Raw genomic sequence first — 19,554 nt, forward strand, 5'->3', positions numbered from 1 at the left:
CTATCTGGGTAGACATTTACAAAGTTACAAAATTAAGAACTTTGTGTCTGAAAAATTGTTGTTTTCACTATATTCTTAAAATGTCCTGATGTTTAGAGAGGTAGCCTAGAATAGAAGCATTTACAGAGCAGGCATGAGGCCTTTGGTAGTACTGAATTTAATTTGATCCTAGATTTATCTACTAAATTGATATATTTGATTTGATTTACATGCGTATATTTCACACATAAAATAACAGAATTTACTAAGAGCTAATTAGTAATAATCTGAATTATTTTGAGAGCACTAAATGAATTCACAAATAGAACACATCTGTTTGTCAGTGTCATAGGTTAGAGAATTTCCTTACCAACGATCTGACTCAGGCAACTTTTTCTTATCAGTATCAAACATAATAATTTTCTAGAAGGCTTTGTTTTACTCCTTCTTGTCATCGCAAACACGAATTAGGTTGTAACAGTCAAAAGTTAATTCAAAGTATCTATAATGTCTTGTAATATTTCACAGAGGATTTTCTTTTCTAAAGTCTGGTGGCTATTCCCTGTAGAAAGCCCTGCTCTAAAGTCTATTCACAAATAACTCCTTCTTTTTAAGCTCCAGTTTAAAAGCCACTGTTTCAACAAAATTACTATTTGAATGGAACATGATAAGTTGTGGCATTTGATCCTAGAGGCTTCTCGCGTGTGTCTGTTTTATTACATTTCTTTAATCAGTGTCTTACAAACCTTTTATTCCCCTAAACTTGTTTAAGGTAGAGAACATGGCTCAGGTCTGCATTAGGTACAGTGCTAGCTCCATGGGGACTTGATTAAAAATGTCTTAAACAAATGATGGTTGTTAAATGGTAGTGAACTTTAGTCATATTTAATTAGATATATAATCAAGTCTAATTTTTACATCATGATTTATATCAACAAAAAAGTTCCCCCTTAAAAATTAAACTAATTATAGACACTTATAAAAGCTGCAGTCTACAGGAGAAAAGTATATTCATGCATGTTCAGTTCCTGGGAAGCTAGTTTAGAGTTTTCGCTTTCAACCTGGCCATCTGGAAAAACAAAAGGGAGAGCAGAAGTGTGAGCAGTTTAGATTTGTTTAATTAAATTAGTCAACAGTTAAAGCTACTAGTGATCCTAAGCACTTACTTTATGCCAGGAATCTTGTGAGACACCTTCCATCTGTCCCTCTTCATTTCCCCTACAGAACATCTCTGGAGTAATTGATATTGTCCTGGTGTCAAAGTGAAGGGTGAGGCCTGAACAGGCAGGCCCCCATGGGATATGAGCTCAACTTCTTCTACTACCAGAATCTGAAAATTTCTTTCCAGGTTATACAGCTTCCTAGAAAGCCAGGTTTCTAATTTAAATTTTTAATTGTGCCCCCTTTGAGCAGTAAATGTAAATTTCTACTTGAATAATTATGACATGATTAGCGTGAACGTTCTTGAAAAGTAAACAGGGAGTAAAATTGACATTGCTGATTTTAAACCATGTCCTATTAAGACATAGAATAAGTAGGCAGGTTAAGTTATGTGATATATATGAGTATCCCTAACAAATATCATCATTGTGTTATGGTAATAATGCAGTTATTATAAATCATGGAAAAATTTTATTGATTATTGACTCTAAGTAATAAATATCTACAGATTGATGGCATCAGATGCTTTACTTTGTATATCTACTTAGAAAAAATGGGTTTTAGAAGCCTTCCATTCTGTGTCTAAATAAATACTGATAATTTTATCAAAATAATTGGTTATGTATTTTTTTTTAAAAAAACTGTCCTGAATTGTTTCCTGAGTTGAAAATTCTGGCATTTTTATTACACTCGATTCAAATCATTTCACTTATTTTTCAGGTGTCACCAAATTATCCGAGTCCATGCCAGCCATGTCACTGTGATCCGGTCGGCTCCTTAAGTGAAGTCTGTGTCAAGGATGAGAAATATGCCCGGCGAGGTGAGGACAGTAGAGAGCTGCCGCCCTGATGAAAGGACGGCGGCATGTCAAACACCATCCTTTTCAGAGAGTTTCGCAGGAATTCCGTCCACACCGTCAGGATTCTGACATCTAACAGTGTGCTTTCTAGGACCCCATTTTTATTCTCCATAATAATTTATTTTGTGCTATACTATACTGTTTGAAAAGCAAAAAGAAAGAAATAGAAAAGAAAAGAAAGGAAGAAAAAAGATCATCTGCTCTGATATATGTATACAGTAACAAGGCACTTTATTGTAGGGATAAATTCTGGGAAATTTATCCTAAAAAGTTTAGTTGTAGAAATGTCTTAGTCTGCATTATACAAACTAATGATATATCACCAGGCAGTATAATCTTATGGGACCACTATCATTTACATGTATTCTTGTGGAAAATGATGTTATATGTGTGTGAGTGTGTGTGTGTACGTCTGAAGAATGTAGAGAGAGCATAAAGAGCGAAAGTGTGTATGTATAAAGCATACATATCATACATACAGTATTTTTAAGTCCTATTACTTAAACTGTTCTGCAACTTCCACTGGGTCCAGTGTAGGTGTTTGGCAGTTTCACTGAGAGATTTGTGCACAGCATTGGGAAGCAAGTAGAGAGATCACACTCTGAGACGTTTGCGATGCCAAGTGTGCAGGAAGGACTAGACAGTTCAACTATGAGTTGAAACCCAAAGCTCTAAGGAATACATTTCACAATAAACTCTAAACATCAAGCAATCAAATGGCAAATGGTAAAATTCATATGTGGGAGCTAATTTCAGTATATTTGCTCTGGGTAATTTGAGCAGCATCTTTAAAGTAGCAAGTAATGAAGACTGTGTATTTCTGCCCTAACACCTTTGAAATTAAATCCTGCCATCATAAATTTTTTTCTGTTTTTAATGACAAGTTAACTACAATTATCAATAGTATTAAGTCACCAATCAAAATTAGTGCATTATTCAAAATTCTATTAGAAATAGAAAAATTAGCCAGGCAGTCATGGCACATACCTTTAATTCCAGTAATCAGGAGGCAGAAAGAAGCAGGCAGATCTCTGTAAGTTCAAAACCAGCTTGGTATACAAGAATTAGTTCCAGGACAGGCTCCAAAGCTACAGAAAAACCCAGTTTCAAAGAAAAAAAAAGGAAAAGAAATAGAAAAATTAGAAAAAAATAAATGTATCATATAGTGGTAGCTTAGAAGCACAAAAATGAAATTTTATAAAGAAAAACTTTAATATTGCCCCTCCTTTTTTATTTAATATTTTACCTTTACTGGATACTCAAAGGGAACTGAAGGTGTTGACATTTGAGTCTCCATATGGGTGATGGCTATTGAACCAGGCTCCTCGGGAAGAGCAGCACATGCTCCTAACCACCAATCCATCTCTCCAACTCCTATAATCAGTATTGTTTTGAAGCAAAAGTCTAACAAAATTACTTTATTAATTCTTTATCAATGTAAACTAAATGCTTATGGTATTACATCTTCCATATTTCATGGCTCTAATTAGTATCTATCCAGGAATTTTACTTTTCTCCCTCCTTTCCCGACATATATACATATGTTCTTTGTGTTTGCTGTTTCCAGTCATATTTCACAACTCCTATGCACATTATGCAAACATACTCTTGATAGTAATAGAGTGTATGCTTGACTTATTCGTGTTTAATATTCATTTTGTTCAGTGACATGACATCTTATTATGATGTATTCTTGCATTTCATTACCCTTTGTTATGGTCTGATGAAAATCATATTTCATTGATCGGCTCTTATTTTGAAGGCTTGTTTCTCGCATTCATTCATTCAAACATGTTTCCTATCTTCATCACCAAAGGCATGGACAACAGACAGCAGTCTTCACTTTACAGACTGAAGGTGTTCTTTTGGCTGTATTATCTGTAACGTTTCTCTGTCAAAGAACAGGGAAATTATAACAACTTCATATCCCTCCCCCATGTCTGAAATCTGTTCCTATGGATGCCTTCTTTTTGAAAGTTAAAAAGAAATATTAATTTACTGAGAATTTTATACACTGTATGTTTATCACACTCACACCACGACTCCAATTCCACCCCCATTCAGCCTTTTCTTTAGCATCACTGTGGGCATAAGCACAAGTACCACTGTTAACTCTTAAGTGATCCATCTTTATTCCAAAGGACGTCCCCATCTGTTATGGTGATCAGGGCAGGCTTGATTATGTGCTACCAGATATACTCAAGACACAGCTTATTCTTTCCAGTATTGTGTCACAAGCTTTAAACTTTATGGAAAGCACCCCTTGGTGTGTGTGTGTGTGGATACATGAGTGTAGGTAGGTACATGGGTATGGTTTTCAGGCATTTATGTGTGAAGTTAAAAGTTAACATAGGTTGTCTTCCTTCACAGCTGTCTACTTTGTCTTTCAAGACTAGGTCTCTCTCCAAACCCAGAGATTATTCATTGATTACACAGACTGGCCATCCATCTCCAGTGATCTGCCTACTTCTGCAAGGCCTAATCCTACTTTCCAGGCTGGCTTTGCAGATGTACACTGACCCACTCAACTTCCATGTGGGTTCTAGGAACCGAAACCCATATCCTTGTGCTTGCATGCTCCATTTACCAAACCATATCTCCAACTTTTATGCCTTATTTTTTAATACTTTTAGATCTATTTATTTTATGTGTTTTGCTTGCATGCAAGTATGTGCACTATATGAATGCTTGGTACTGGCAGAAGCCAGAAGAGCTTGTTGGATCCCCAGAGCTGGAGATACAGATGATTTTCAGTCACCATATTGTGCTTAGAACCAAACCTGGTTCCTCTGTAAGAGCAACAGTGTTCTTAATGGCTGAACCATCTCTCCAGTTCCTCTGAGGTTATTACTTAGACTCCAGATCTTTTAGTTATATATTTACTGATGATCAGAAAAATAAGACCATATAACCAACATGAGCAGAGCTCAATATGAATTCACAGAGCCTGGAGGAGAATGTTCAGGACCTGTACAGGTCAGCACCAGATCCTTAGTGTGTATAATGGCTTTCAGTTTATAGTGTTTTTATGAAATTCCTGGCTGTGAGAAAAGATGTGCTTCTGATTCTTGTGCCTTCGCCTGGAGTTCTTTTCCTTTTGTTCATTTGTCTTGTCCAACTTTGATGTGATAGTTTTTGTCTTATCTTGTGTATTTTATTTTATTGTGTTATATATAAAAATCAATTAATGAATGAAGGAATGAAAACCTAGCCACTAGGGTAAAAGCTAACAACCGAACTGTCACGTATACTTGCTAAAAGAGGGAAAATCAGTTTTCTTCAAGAGAGTGACACTGGGGACATTAACCACAGCAGTACAGGCCTTATGCACAGGAGTAGCTGACAAACATAATGAACTACACAGTATTTGTGTGTACTTTTATTTGGTTACAGTTTGGTGTGTGTGTGTGTGTGTGTCTGTGTGTGTGTGTTCTCTTTTTTTGGGTGTTGCTGTATTTTGTTTCCTAGGTTTTACTGTTGTATTAGGTTTTTGTTTGTTGAGAAAGTACTTAAAATTGAATGAGTAGGGAAGGGAAGAGAATTTGGAGGAACTTAGGGGAAGGGAAGAATAGGGACCCAATATATTTAAATTCAAAGTTGCTTTAAATTTTTAAATAGTAAAAATTTAAAAACTAATTTTGTGATCAGAATTCAACTTAAGAGTTACTATAATTCCAACCTCAAAAATTAAATTGTGTGTTTCCTTCAAAAGTGCTGATATGCAATGCTTCTTCTGCAGGTTTAGGACCTGGATCTTGTCACTGCAAGCCTGGCTTTGGAGGCGTGAGCTGTGATCGATGTGTGAGGGGATACACTGGCTATCCAGACTGCCAACCTTGCAACTGCAGTGGCTTAGGGAGCACAAACGCGGACCCTTGTGTCGGACCCTGTAGCTGTAAGGTGCGTAGTTTAATCTAGCTGTGTCCCAATGTCGAGACAGAGGACAGCATCCCTTGGCTTCTCTGTTATGCCTGCCGCCATTAGGCATGTAAAGCTTCTCCTGTGCATATCTTTTAAGTATCATTAAATGCTAACCAGGATCACTGCCACCCCTTCATTTATATAAATCCTCCAAATACATAGGCCCCCCCTTAGTGGTCTATGTCACGTTATAACAAATCACGTTTTCCCATTGCACAAAAATGTGTGTACCACTTGAAAAGGTAGCTGTTTCAAATTTGTATGTATATACTTTTGCAGCTACTTCTGAAAAGAATTCTGTCAAAGATTTCAAAAAAATAAATAAATAATCCCCTGAAGTCTGAGTGGAGATAGGTCTTACAATTCTCACCATATTTGAATTCTTCCATCTAATTGCCAAAGTGTAAGAAGGCATCGTTGAGTTGGTTAAAGATTCAATGTGTTCTCCCATGGTTACTTTAAGAAAGGACATTTTATTTTTGTACATAGTCAGCCAATAGCTCGTCATGTTAACACTAAAGGACATATTACACTGGTAGCATTCACACACATAGGAAACAGAGGCGTGTGCAAGTATGAGAAGATGAGACTGATTTACTTCAGCTACAGAAGTCTGTTCCATGCTACTCATTGTATTAACTGAGTGCATGAGCAATCTGTTAAAATGATGGCATGCCCTATTATTACCAACATGAAAGTAATTTTGATATCTTTTATGGAGAATTACAAAGCAAGACAGTTAAATTAAGATTTTAATAGCCTTTTCTTTCCTTTACTAATTTATTATGCTTATCTAGGAATATATAATAGTTGGTGTGTATTTTGTATATATGCATAAATATTATGTCATAATAAAATACTTTAATATCAATACATATTAGAAAAAGCATTTATAAAAAATGTTATATGGTATATTATTTGTATAATTTATGTACGTTTACTATATACAATAACAATAATAAAACTACATACATTTGTTTACATAATAGGCATGTATTATTTTAGAGACTATTGAAGCATTTAGAGACTATTTAAGACTATTTATCTTGAGGTTGGGCCACTTACTGCACACAGTGAACAGAAAGCCATTGTGAAAGCTTTCTTGCCTTGAATATAATAAATTTTCTAGATTTAGTGCACTTCATTCCAGTATTATCTATAAGGAAAACTCTCTCCAAGACCAGTACTGGACAGCAGTGATTGAGTGGCAGCTTGCTTCAGGAACCACCTGCCTCTGACCCCACCCCCACTCCATCCCCTGCTGAATGCTGCTGGGGCAATCCTACAGCCTCAGTTTTTCTCCTCCCTTATGCATTGAGAAAGCTCTTGTTTTTTTTTTTTTTGTTTTGTTTTTGTTTTTTGTTTGTTTTTTTTCCAAAGTGCTGCAGGCATCTCTCATGTTTGTTACTTACTCCAGTGCAGGACACGTAGAGTTAAGCTTAAGGTGGCAGAGGAACTTCATGAGTCTGTAGAATACAGGAATTCAAGCAAGAGAAAGGATGCACTTTTAGATACACACTTTTGAAGAAAGGTTGGACATCTGCTATGTTTAAGGAAGGATTGAGAAAGGAGAGGGGCAAGGTTCACTTCATTGGCTTCTTTGGGAGATAGAACCAAGAAGGTGGAGACAGCTCTGGTGATTAGCTGTGCTCACAGGGAAAGTTCCTGAAGCTGGCTAAATACCAATTCATAAGAAGAGAGACTGTAATTCTAATGAGAAAAATGCCACCACAAAGACACTTGATGCTCTAAAGACAACACTGAAATGCTACAATAAGCAGTAATTAAAAAAATTATAGAAAAGTGGGCAGGCTTGCTTTTTGTCCCGCCCGGCTCCCACACGGCTAGCCTAGCCCCCAAAATATCAACTCACAAATTGTATTCATTTAAACATTGCTTGGCCCATTATATCTAGCCTCTTCTTGGCTAACTCTCATATCTTGCTAAACTCATATTTAGTAATCTGTCTAGCACCACGAGGTGCCCTTACCAGGAAGATTCTAGCCTACATAAATCCTGGGTAGGAGCTTCATCGCGGCTGCCCTGGAGAGGAGAGGCATGGTGATTGCCTCACATCCTCTTCCTCCCAGCATTCTGTTCTGTTTACTCCACCCACCTATGTTCTAACCTATCAGGCCAAGCAGTTTCTTTATTAACCAATGACTTTCCTCCATCAAGAAATCATAAATAAGATATAAAAATTAACCAAATAGCATCATTAAAATTAAGTCATTCAAAAGTGAGATATTTTAAATAGAAAGCATTAGCATTTAATAAATCTTATGATAAAAAATTGCAGAAAGCAAATTTCATAAGATGCAAGCACAACTGTAAAAATATAAAAAGTATACAAACAAAATGAATGAGTTATTTACACCAAAAATTATGTCACAAAATAATTATATCATGGTATTTTATAATGAACTATGTAACAATGTACAGACAATGCATTGTGATGAATTGCCTATCACCTTTCATTTATAAGAATGATAAATAGCTAAATATTTAAAACAGCATGCATACAATTAAATACTGAAAGGAACACCCACTAGTGCAGAAAGGAATGAGGTATCTTCTTTTTAAAAAAAGTATGATTTGAAATAGTTGTGCCAACTGTTTGAAAAATAATATTGTAAACAGAGGCTGCTTTTTCATTTCCCAGCCACCCACACCCAAATAATCACACAGAAACTACATTAATTACAGCACTGGCTGATGACTTAGGCGTATTTCTAGTTAGCTATTACATCTTAAATTAACCCATTTCTATTAATCTGTGTGTATTCACAAGGCTGTGGCTTACTGGAACGTTTCCAGTGGCATCCTTCCCCTTTGGCAGTTGTATGACATCTCTTTGACCCTGCCTCCTTTCTCTCTATATATTTATCTCTATTCTGATTTCATGCCTGACTTTACCAATAAAGCAACATATATACAGAAGGACATTCCATATCATCTTCCATTTTATGTATAATTAAAAGGGAAGGTTTTAACTTTAACATAGTAAAATTACATATAACAAAGCAGTCATCAAGCAAGAGTTATAGTTACAATATTTAGTCTATTTACACGTGGCAAATTAAGGGAAATACTCTATCATCTATCTTTGTGATTATAAAGTTTCATATCTAATTTATCTTTTATCATAATGAAGGAAAACTATAACTATCTGTCTTCAACTCTTTGAAGATCCCAGAATATAATATTGCCTAAGTAAACAGAAAGTACATTGTAAGCAACTATCAAAACTCTAGAATTGACAGAGACATCTTGCTTTCTAGACAGTCACCTGAAGTTCTTCTATAATGTTGAGGCATCAATCTTCAGCCTACAGGCCCATAGTATATGGCAGACTTTTCCATGAAGCAGGAAATTTGAAGGACTCTTTTGCCTCTAGTGGCAGTTGGTCAGTCACTTTCTTCTGTGTCCTGCAGAATGTCTGACAATCTTTTTTTATGAAGCAAGCACCCCAAAGGACTATTTCACCATCTTTTGGCACATTCAGAAGTAATTTTTCTCTAAGTCCTGTCTGTTCGGTTCATATGGCATACCATCAAGCAGTCCAAGCAATAGCAATTTCTTGCCCAAATTATGTTGTCACATTGAAAACAAATGAGTTTCTTCAATGTCCATCACCCTCTCTGAAATAATTGGTGCTACCAGAAGTAGATATGTCTCTCTGTTGAGAAAAATCTAAGTTCTTAAAATATTTTAAGTGCCATACTCTATAGGTCTTTGAAAGGTTTGAAGAATAGCTGTCCATCTGAAATATATCTATACATCTAGAAAACCTAACTAACAAGACTACAGTTTGGCTATTATAGATGACTATCTATTAATCTGTATTTCTTAATTATACATTACATTTTTAAAATGAGAACTCAGTTAGTAGAGCATGAGACTCTTAATCTCAGGATTGTGATTCATGTCTCACATTAGGCCACAATTTTTGGCACACCAAAGAGATCCACAATAGTCCAGAATGAAATATAAGAAAGGTTTATTTATTTGGGAATAAACTCATGATAAGGATTGCAATCCACAGTCCTCTGTGTGAGCTCAGAACTGGAACCAAATCCAGCAGCAAAGAGAGCCATACATGTTTTTCTTCTGGACTTATAGTACATGAGACCATAGACAAAATAGACAGGTATCTTAAAGGCTATAGTCTGAAGGAGTTCCTATAACACAATACAGATCAAAATCTTTATGAGAAGAAAAATGTTATTGGATACTTACAATAAAATGATGTTTTTTTTTTTTTTATTTTTTCGAGACAGGGTTTCTCTGTAGCTTTTTGGTTCCTGTCCTGGAACTAGCTCTTGTAGACCAGGCTGGCCTCAAACTCACAGAGATCCGCCTGCCTCTGCCTCCCGAGTGCTGGGATTAAAGGCAGGTGCCACTACCACCCGGCTAAAAATGATAAGTTTTATTTCAGTATAAAGTACGTATGTAAGCATGTATATTCATGTAGTGAAAAAATAATTGTCTTTAAACAAGTCTTTCTTTCAGAGAGAATCAGTTTTCTTTAAGCATGTGGCCCCTGTTAGGTAGTACAGTCAGGTGGAAGGCAGACATCCAAGAGCATACAGACAACACAAACTGGACAGGAGTTTAAACAACATGACACAAAAGTTGGTGGGCAGGGAAAGGGAAGAGTGGAGGTAAAGGGGGAAATGAATGTGATCAAAATACGGAGAGAGCTCTCAAAAAAACAAATAAAGTGACAAAAATAGTCAGAAATGTAAAATGAAATTTAAAATGTGGATCTACCTGATACTACCAAACAGCACAGATAATCTGGGGAAATGGAAATGAATGTTTGTCATTGTTATTAGGATGGGTTAGTACCACTGACATCCTCGAGATGACTGTCTCCTGTGCTCTAGAAATGTCAGGACTAAACATTTATCACAAACAAGTTGAACAATGCATTTTTTAAATGTGCATAAAAGATGTTTTATACATAAATAGGTGGTATAATGAAACTAAGAAAAATAATTATAAGAAAAAAATTCCCAAAATGAATTATGGTAACCTCCCTTTCCTTGTCTGTGTATGTAACCTCTGTATGTTCACCTCATCATGGGATGAACAACTAGGGCTAGATAGCTACTGCTATAATACTTGCTTGAGATGCACAAAACCCCTAGATTTGATCCCAAATACCATCAAGAAAACAGGGAACAGAAAAAAAAAGTTTGAAAAGCAATTGTATATATGGAACACATGTACACTTTTCTGTTTAACCCCATAAGTTCAGGTAACAATGATTGACATGTCATGTACATTGTAGTCGGGTTTGGAATTAATCTGGGGAGGGTTTAGCTGAGCAGAAAGATACACAAGGGTCAGAAAGTTGAAGCAAGATTTTATCTAAAAATCTGAGTATCAGTGATTTGGGGACACTAGCTCTTCTGTAACCAATTCCTCAGAGACACAAAAAGTAACTAAATCTTCACTAAATCTAATAAAAAGAAACAACTAAAGTGAGCACAGTAAATCTACTTGCATAAGGACTCATAAGTTCCAGAAACTTCAGTTAAAAAAGGGTTGCCATAAAATTTGCATTCATGTCAATTTGAAAACATTTAATAATTGTAAATTTTGTGGATGAACACACATGTAAAAAAATTAAATTTAGAATGATAGTTGACTAGAGAAAAAATACAAAGTTAGAGCTGAAATTAAATGACAGACCGCTGTGTCTAGTAATAAACATATAGGTAAAGTAAACGTGTACAATATCAGTCCTGTCTGATTACTAGGTGGTAGGTAAGTGATATTATACAGAATGCCCCTTTCTGATTCTCTAAAATAATTTCTAATTTAAAATATAGATAACTGGTGATAAAAAGGAATTTTCATATTTAACAGGGTTTAAAAAGTTTGTAACACTTGCAAAAAATCAACTACACTGCTACTTTTTTCACACAGGTTTTCTCTTCTAGACTTCTATGGAGAATAATATTAATAAATATGGGCCTTATGTTTCTGAACAGGAAAATTAGCCAAAATGTTTCCAAATTGCTATGCCTTTTCCATACATCTTGAAAAGTCTTACCTTTTGCAAATCATGGTGACAAGTCTTCTAAAAGTAACAGCTACCTACCTCTTGGTCATTGCACATATCCTGGTACCACATACTAGAAGTTGCCCCTTTTGTAGTTTGGTGTTGTGCTCTTTATTTCAAATGAGTTGGAATGTAGAATGTGACAGATACTCTAGTCTGACCTTGATTCCAGAAGGAACACATGGCTTTATTTTTACCAGAGTCTTAGTATAAGATGATAAATTAGAGTCGGTGCTTCATTTTGTTTTGTTTTTTATTTATTGCATTTTCTGTTAAGACCTTAGTAGTCCACAAGACCATTGGGCCTCAGTGTTCCTGTCTGGATTGATTGTGAACATCTGCTACCATTTCTAGATATGATTAAATCCTCAGTCCTCAGGCTTTCAGTGAGTGTAGTTTTCTAAGTTCTTTCAAGCTGCTTGGGAAACTTCATCTCTCCTCTTGTTTATTTTGTCTGATGATTTTAGTCTCGGCTTAATTTCCACTTTTACTTCAAAGCTCTTTTGAATCTCCCATTAGGAAGCATTCTCCTGTGACAATCATTTTGTAATTTCCCTTTAAATATTTTCTGCATTTGAATCCTATTTGTGTCTGTCTTACCTCTGGTGATGAGATGAAACCTATGAAATGTCTTCATTGTCACTCAAAAAGAAAGTAACACAAAGAAGAGAAGAATTGAAACATTATGAACTTTGGCAGTCCATTATTTGTCCCATTTAACACTGCATAATTATATATACAGCAATGATACTGAGTATTTCTTATCTAAATCTTATTAGGTGTGTCTAGAAAACAGATCCTCTGTACAGAATTGTAGATCCAAGTAAGGTTATTTTTGGTTGATTGTTGCTTTGATTTTTCACAAGTATTGAGAAGAGTCCACTTATTGGTTCTTTTGTGATATTTTCATGTTTTGTACATTCTGAATTGCCATCTTCGTTATTTGTGTTCAGGAATAGTTATCCCATTAGTTTATAAAACTAAAGTCATAACATTTCTGCGAAGAATTTTGTTACAAATAATTTGATCTTTAATCAAAATTTCATAGAGAAAACATAACAGTAACATAAATCTCTCTCTCACACACACACACGCACACAAACATATGCAGACATACACACATGAGTGAGAAAGATTCTTTACTTACACAATATTATATAGACTCCTCTTACCTCTCTTTCTGTCTAAAACTTTCCTTTGGGCTTCATCCTCAAGTCTAAGAGTGTCTAATAAGAACCCTCATAAATAAGCCTCTCGTGAGTCCCTCGTCTTTCCCATTAGAGCAAACTGCCTTGCCTTCTGCAAGCAAGTTGCTGGGGGAGTTTTAACAAGAATTGTTCCCATTTTTAATATTCCCTGTTGGTAGCTTTCTCTGGCTTCACCCTCTTGTGTTCTGTTTATAAAGCCCCACTTATTCTTGGTGCATTTAGAACAAAGTCCTGTTTTGCACTGAGATCTTATTTGAATAGTTACTGGGTAAAAAACAGTTTTGACCATGTAAACTAGTAAATGGGTATTCCTTTTAAACAACATTGAATAAAACTTAGTTTGTGAGAAGTGAAACACTCTCATTTCTTTTCACCTTTCCCTAAACCAATTATTATCTAAAGAATATGCACTCAACAAACACTGCTAATTAAGTATTTATCCTTCTATGTGTTAACTTATTTCAATACTAAGACACATTAAAATAATTATGGAAGAAAAACATACAATTGACTACACAGGCCTCAAAAACTTAGCGTGATTCCAAAATTTCTGAAGCAATTATCATTAAAATAAAAAAAATAACTTAAATATCACTGTAAATGTTCTCAGGAACTGTGTCAATGGAATTCCCAGTTGACTAACGATCAGTTAAACACACGCTGTGGAAGTTGTACCTAATTTATAAGGTGGCAGCTTCATGAGTCCAGAAATGGAAAAGCTATTGTGACTCTATTTCTCCAGAGAGAGGCTGTACTGAGGAAGCCATCATGAAAAGAAAATTGATGTCAACCCAACAGCATCTGACTTGAAGGGAAAAAATAGCTACATAGAAAGGCTTTGCAAATTTAGGGTTTTTTTGTGGCAAAAAATAGTTGTAAAGAAAGAAAGGACAGACACTTAGAGTCTTTTGTAGGATAGACTACAATATCTTTTAATTAGGCATTTTTGCTGTGTGTAGTCAATAGAACTATGAGAGTAAAGCGAGCATGCCTTCCTGAGGAGATGGGTGTTATTTCAGGAGGGGAAAAAAAAAACATTAATTTTATGTGTGAGATAAGTGTGTTCCTACAGTAAACCTATACATACAGTTCATCTGCAGCTTTAAGGGTTCTTAGTTAAGATTATGATGATAATATGACCAGTCATGCCCCTTGAGTGCCATGGTAATGAAAAATAGTTTGAATACGTTGAAAACGCTGGTCTCAAGGAAAGTGACACTTTTAATATCACATCATGGAAGAAGGTGCTATCTATTACATGGAATATTTACTATGAGAAATCCATAGGCTATGATTGGTTCATATTTAAAAGTTAGTTTATGCAGTTAGAACAATCAAGAAATGACCAGTGAATGTTTACTAGGAATAGTTATTTCCAGAATAAAAGCGAGAAACCTGGTATTGTACCATTTCATTGGCTTCAGTGCAGACACTTATCATTAAATATGTAAATTTGCAAATCACTAATGGACTCTAAACACTTAAAATATCAAAATAAACTGACAAAAGGTGCCCTCCAGAAGTGATGAGAGATTTAATGGAGTAGACTCTGATTACTTAGATAAAATTAAGAGACATTTAATATTTTTGAAACATCAAATTATACTGGTAACTCTTTAAAAGGCAATCAGTACAAAGAAGTAACAGAACAAAAAGAAGGGGAAATATCATAATGAAAATAGCTCTCAATGTTAGAAGTTTGGGATGTGTTATTCTCCCACCTGCAGTTTGGGGACCAGTGGGATGGTCTGCCAATCTTATAATGTAATAGGTAGGAAAAGAACAAAAAAAACATGGTTTTTATCTATTTATTTCAGTAAATAGCCTTTAGTAGGTAGCCACACTTAAAAGGCTCCCAGCTGCAGAGGACAATGTTACAATAGCTTAAAACAGAATTCATCTTTTGTATCAATTCTGTCACTTTTCTGCTTATTTTTCCTTCAGGGACGTGGGGACTGTCGTGGTAATCCGGTGTCAGCCACGGCATATGCTCTTTGTACAAGTCTCAGAGCAGGGATTTTTTTCCTATGTGTACTAAGATATCTGTGCATTTTCCAGTTGTTTTTGCCACAATCCTCTGGAGAAAAGTTTTCTATTTCCTACCATACCTGGACTAGAGACACAGAGCTCTGACTGGATAAATGAGTCCCAGAAAGAAATAATGTGCAAAGCATTTATTAACAATTTGACATGGGTAACAAAGGGAATTATGTTGTGCAGAGAGCTCTCCTGTAGATCAGAAGGTACACTCTTATGCAAAGTCAAAACATGCAAGTTCCAAGTCTCAGCAATCAAAAAGATCTTCCTGGATGAAACGGGGATACAGTAAGAGGCTGACTTGTGGATGGAATAAAACCCCAAAACATAATGCCGCAAACCTACAGAAAGAGTAAATCTCAGGCTTCCAAGATCATGCTAGTATAAAAGTGCTAACTATGTAGGTTATTTTGTAGCATGCACTGTCTAAGTTGAGGGTCATTTGGCATTGTTCAAGCACACATAAAAGTCCCAGAATTACTTCTGCATCTAAATGATATGACTATGACACGAAGTGCATTCATTACACCATTGTGTTCTTCAGTAATCACTGAAAACTAGCAATTCTAAAGAAACATTTTCTAACACAACACTATACATCAACTGTTAGGTGTGTTGTCACAGGTGCTTTTTCCTGAGATCTGGTAAAGGAAGGAGAACCTAAGAAGTGCAGCTTTCCCCATTGAAGTCTCTAAAAGGTAGAGTCCTAGTGAACTCAGCAGAGTGGCTCAGATTGTGACCTTTTTGTTTTGCCAAATTCAAAAGACCCTGTCAGGAGCAGTATTAGTTAGTTTTCCTGTTACCATGACCAACTAGCCAATAAGAAGCAACTTGATGGAGAGAGTGTTTACTATGACTTAACTGTTTCAGCAGTTGGAGGAGATACAGTCCTTCATGGTATAGATGTAACCGGAGATGAGGTAGCTGCAACAGGGAAAAGAGAATGAACAGGAAGTGGGCTAGATGGTGAAAACACCAGGGTCTAAGGGCAGTAATGCACTTTTTCTAACAAGGCTCCAGCTCCTGAAGATTCAACAAGCTTCTAGAATAGTCCAGTCCTCTGGAAAGCAAGAGTTAAGTGCTTGAGTCTACAGGGGCCTTTCACATTCAGACTACAGCAGAAGTAGTAAAGGTCCTCACATAAGTAGGTCTTAAAGTCACCACCATTTATAGTTAGTTGTGTGTTAACATTTGTCTCTGGTAGAGCCTGGCAACAGTTACAGTCTTGCAATTTTGGGTTTAATGAGTGCACTTTAATCTCATCAAACATTAACATGAAGGCTCCTTGTAAAGATGTTACGCGAATCACATAACACTCAGAACCAGAGGAGACTCAGAGAGCGCTGCATTGCAAAGTGACCAGTAAGCATCTGTAGACAAACTGAAGATAAAGTACAGGAATAACTGGATTGGTTAGGTCTAGATATTTCCCCTTGTTTGAACAAGGTCTAACTAGTTAGCAGACTCTGATTAACTCAAGTTCAGATGCTTGAGACAGGGTAATGCCCATTGGTTACAACATTATGCTCTAAATAAGTTTTTTTTTTTGCCATGTTGACATTTTGATACATTGCAGCTTATTATGAAAAAACTGAAAAATTAATTTGAGAACTGTGACTGGACCTAAAATACCTTAGTTCAAATAATAGTTAAACTAAACGAGACAAAAACAGAGGCTGGACACCATGTTCTAACTCGACTATCAATGCTTTATTGGTGTTTTGGGGTTTCTAGAGACCACAGAAGTTTCAGTAACTTCTTAGAAGGACTTTCAGAATTCGTAAAAATGTGTTATATTCACGTTACATTTTACCACACGAACAGCTTCAGATGAGGATAACTGTAGACTGAAGATACACATTGATGAGCCCAGGAGAAACAAAGCAAAAGGAGTTAGTCATTCTCTCCCAGCAAAAGCATGCAGAATGGGTAATCTCCTACCATGTATGACAAGGATGGAGTACTGCTAACTAAGGAAGCTCGCTCAACTCTTGCAGCCAGGGTCTTGTTAAAGAGATAATCACATCACTAGGGAATGCTCAAGTAGCAAATGTTTACTTCATCTATATTAGCCATGGAGTCTCACTGATACAGCATGACTCTGGAGCCTCCAGATGAGTGAGATAAGACATTTAGTGAGTACTAATAGAAAGTAGCCAATGAGAACCTAGTTCACACAGATACAAAACTATTTTAGAAGGTTGACTCAAATATTTTTTTGGTTAGTTCCCTGCAGTGGAATTTTATTTGTATTTTAATAAATAAAGCTTGCCTGAAGTTCAGAGAATAAAGCAGCCCTGCTGGTCAGCCTTACAGCCCAGGTAGTGGCAACACACCCCTTTAATCCCAGTAGCGACAGTAATTGCCAAAGAAACCAGGCAGTGCATGCCTTTAATCCCAGTGGTGCACACCTTTAATCCCACTCCTAGAAAGGATTATAAAATGGGAGGAGACAACTCTACTCTTAGTCTTATTCTGAGATTCCTGGAGGCAGGTTCGCCATTTCTGACTGAGGTCGAGGTAAGAGCCAGTGCCTGGATGTCTTGCTTATCTGTCCCTGATTTTTATTAATCGTGCCTCAGTTCCCCATATCATAGCGGTTGTCAACCTTTGGGTCACAACCCCACTGACAAGCATCTTTCTACAAAAATATTTACGTTATGATTCATAAAAGTAGCAAAGTTAAGTTATGAACTACTAGAAATGAAAATAGTTTTATGGTCGAGAAGGTCACCACAGCATAAGGCATTGTATTAAAGGGCTGCAGCCTTAAGAAGGATCAGAACCACTGCCCTAATATAACATTCATTGTTAGATGATGTGTTTGAACATACAAACCTGCTGAGTTAACCCATTCCTGTACTGTATAGTAATGAAATGTGTCTGTGTCCCACTGTCTCACATCTCATAAGCATTTTAGTTATGACTGTCAACTGCCTCAGTTATAAATCTTTGAATTTGTCTACTGCTTAGCTCACATTAATTTCCTCTCATATCCTAAGAGAAGAGGTTCTGTCTCTTAGGATACCCTCAAATGTCAATTATTTGACAGCCAGCCTTTAATTTTAAATAACAAATGAAATTTTTACCATATAGGAAAGTTTCAGGGAGTTTATTTTGGAATAATAAGTGGCAAATGAAACCTCCTTCATATTAAACATTATTTTCACTGTCCTTCTTAGCATAGATGTCTCCCTATACCTACTGACAAGTAGAACTTTTAAACCATGCTTCAAGGTTTATTTGCAATTCCCTTCTCATCATAAAGCCTTCACAGTAAGAATTTGTGCTTCCTTAAGTATGTTCTCATAAGTTAATTTGCTTCAGGGTTACATTATACCATACTCTACCTCCCAGCAAAGTTGATTTCAGGTGTATCCTTTTATCTAGATAGACACTGGCTTTTAAGAACAGAGACCTTGACTCTACTCTCATCTCTTACAGTACCTAGAATTCCCACTTTAATGTGCTGATTCAGGTTATTAGATTAAACTGAATATGCAGTGATTTACTTATAATTTTTCTCAAGGTCACATTACAAAGCTAAAGTGCAGCTAAGGGATTTGTAGCTGATGTCTAAAATTTTCTAATTGTTTAGCTCAGTCTGAATCTCAGAAAAATGGCATTATTTGCTTCCAATTTAGAGTAAATGAAAAGTAGACTAGACAGAGCCCAGAAGAACACAGTGTTCAGACTAGCTGTACTGTGTCTTCAACAGAAAAAGCTAAATTTTATAATTCTAGAAATGTTTCATCTTTCCTGCCTGTCCAATCTTTTGAAGATTCTCCTTTCAGCTTTGGGGATTTTTTATCCCTAGAGGTCTGAAAGTAGATGTATTTTGCTGACATCTATTGTCACAAAATATTTGAAATCAGCCTGGAAAATTTAAAACTGGTGAGAATGTTAGTAACCACACTTTATTTTCTATACATAGCCAAACGAAATATGTGAAGACATGGGATGGCACTGTAGGCATGCCAGCCTGTTAAGAATCCAGCAAATGCAAAAATATTTGGAGTTACGAATAGGTCATGAATATTAAGAGCCAAAAATCAAAGTTTAAATAAATCTCTCAGATCTAAGAAGAACCTCTTTATTTGTTCTTGCAAATTTCTCCTTATTTGGGGACCATTTTCTGTCTTCTGTTTTTACATTTTTTACCACCCCATATTCTCAAAATTGGCTTACTACATAAATTTATGTATGTGTGAATGTATGTGTTGGTTTGTCTACGTGAACATTCATATGGAAGCCAGAGAAGGCTATGTTGGGTGTATTCCTCTATTAAACTCCACATTTATATTTTGAGACAGGGG

At 36.0% G+C, this 19,554-nt stretch overlaps 1 protein-coding gene across 1 annotated transcript in view; it reads left to right on the forward strand.

Annotated features, from left to right (window-relative positions):
• Lama2 (laminin subunit alpha 2) overlaps positions 1–19,554 on the forward strand; it is a 586,091-nt gene that overhangs the window by 245,307 nt on the left and 321,230 nt on the right. Inside the window, exons 9-10 of the mRNA XM_050138074.1 lie at positions 1,861–1,960; positions 5,739–5,899. Of these exons, the coding sequence (XP_049994031.1) occupies positions 1,861–1,960; positions 5,739–5,899 (261 nt within the window). The remainder of the gene's footprint in view (positions 1–1,860; positions 1,961–5,738; positions 5,900–19,554) is intronic.

The sequence above is a fragment of the Alexandromys fortis genome, unplaced genomic scaffold (assembly GCF_014885135.2).
Source record: "Alexandromys fortis isolate MF-2015 unplaced genomic scaffold, M_Fortis_MF-2015_v1.1 scaffold_14, whole genome shotgun sequence".
NCBI lineage: Eukaryota > Metazoa > Chordata > Mammalia > Rodentia > Cricetidae > Alexandromys > Alexandromys fortis.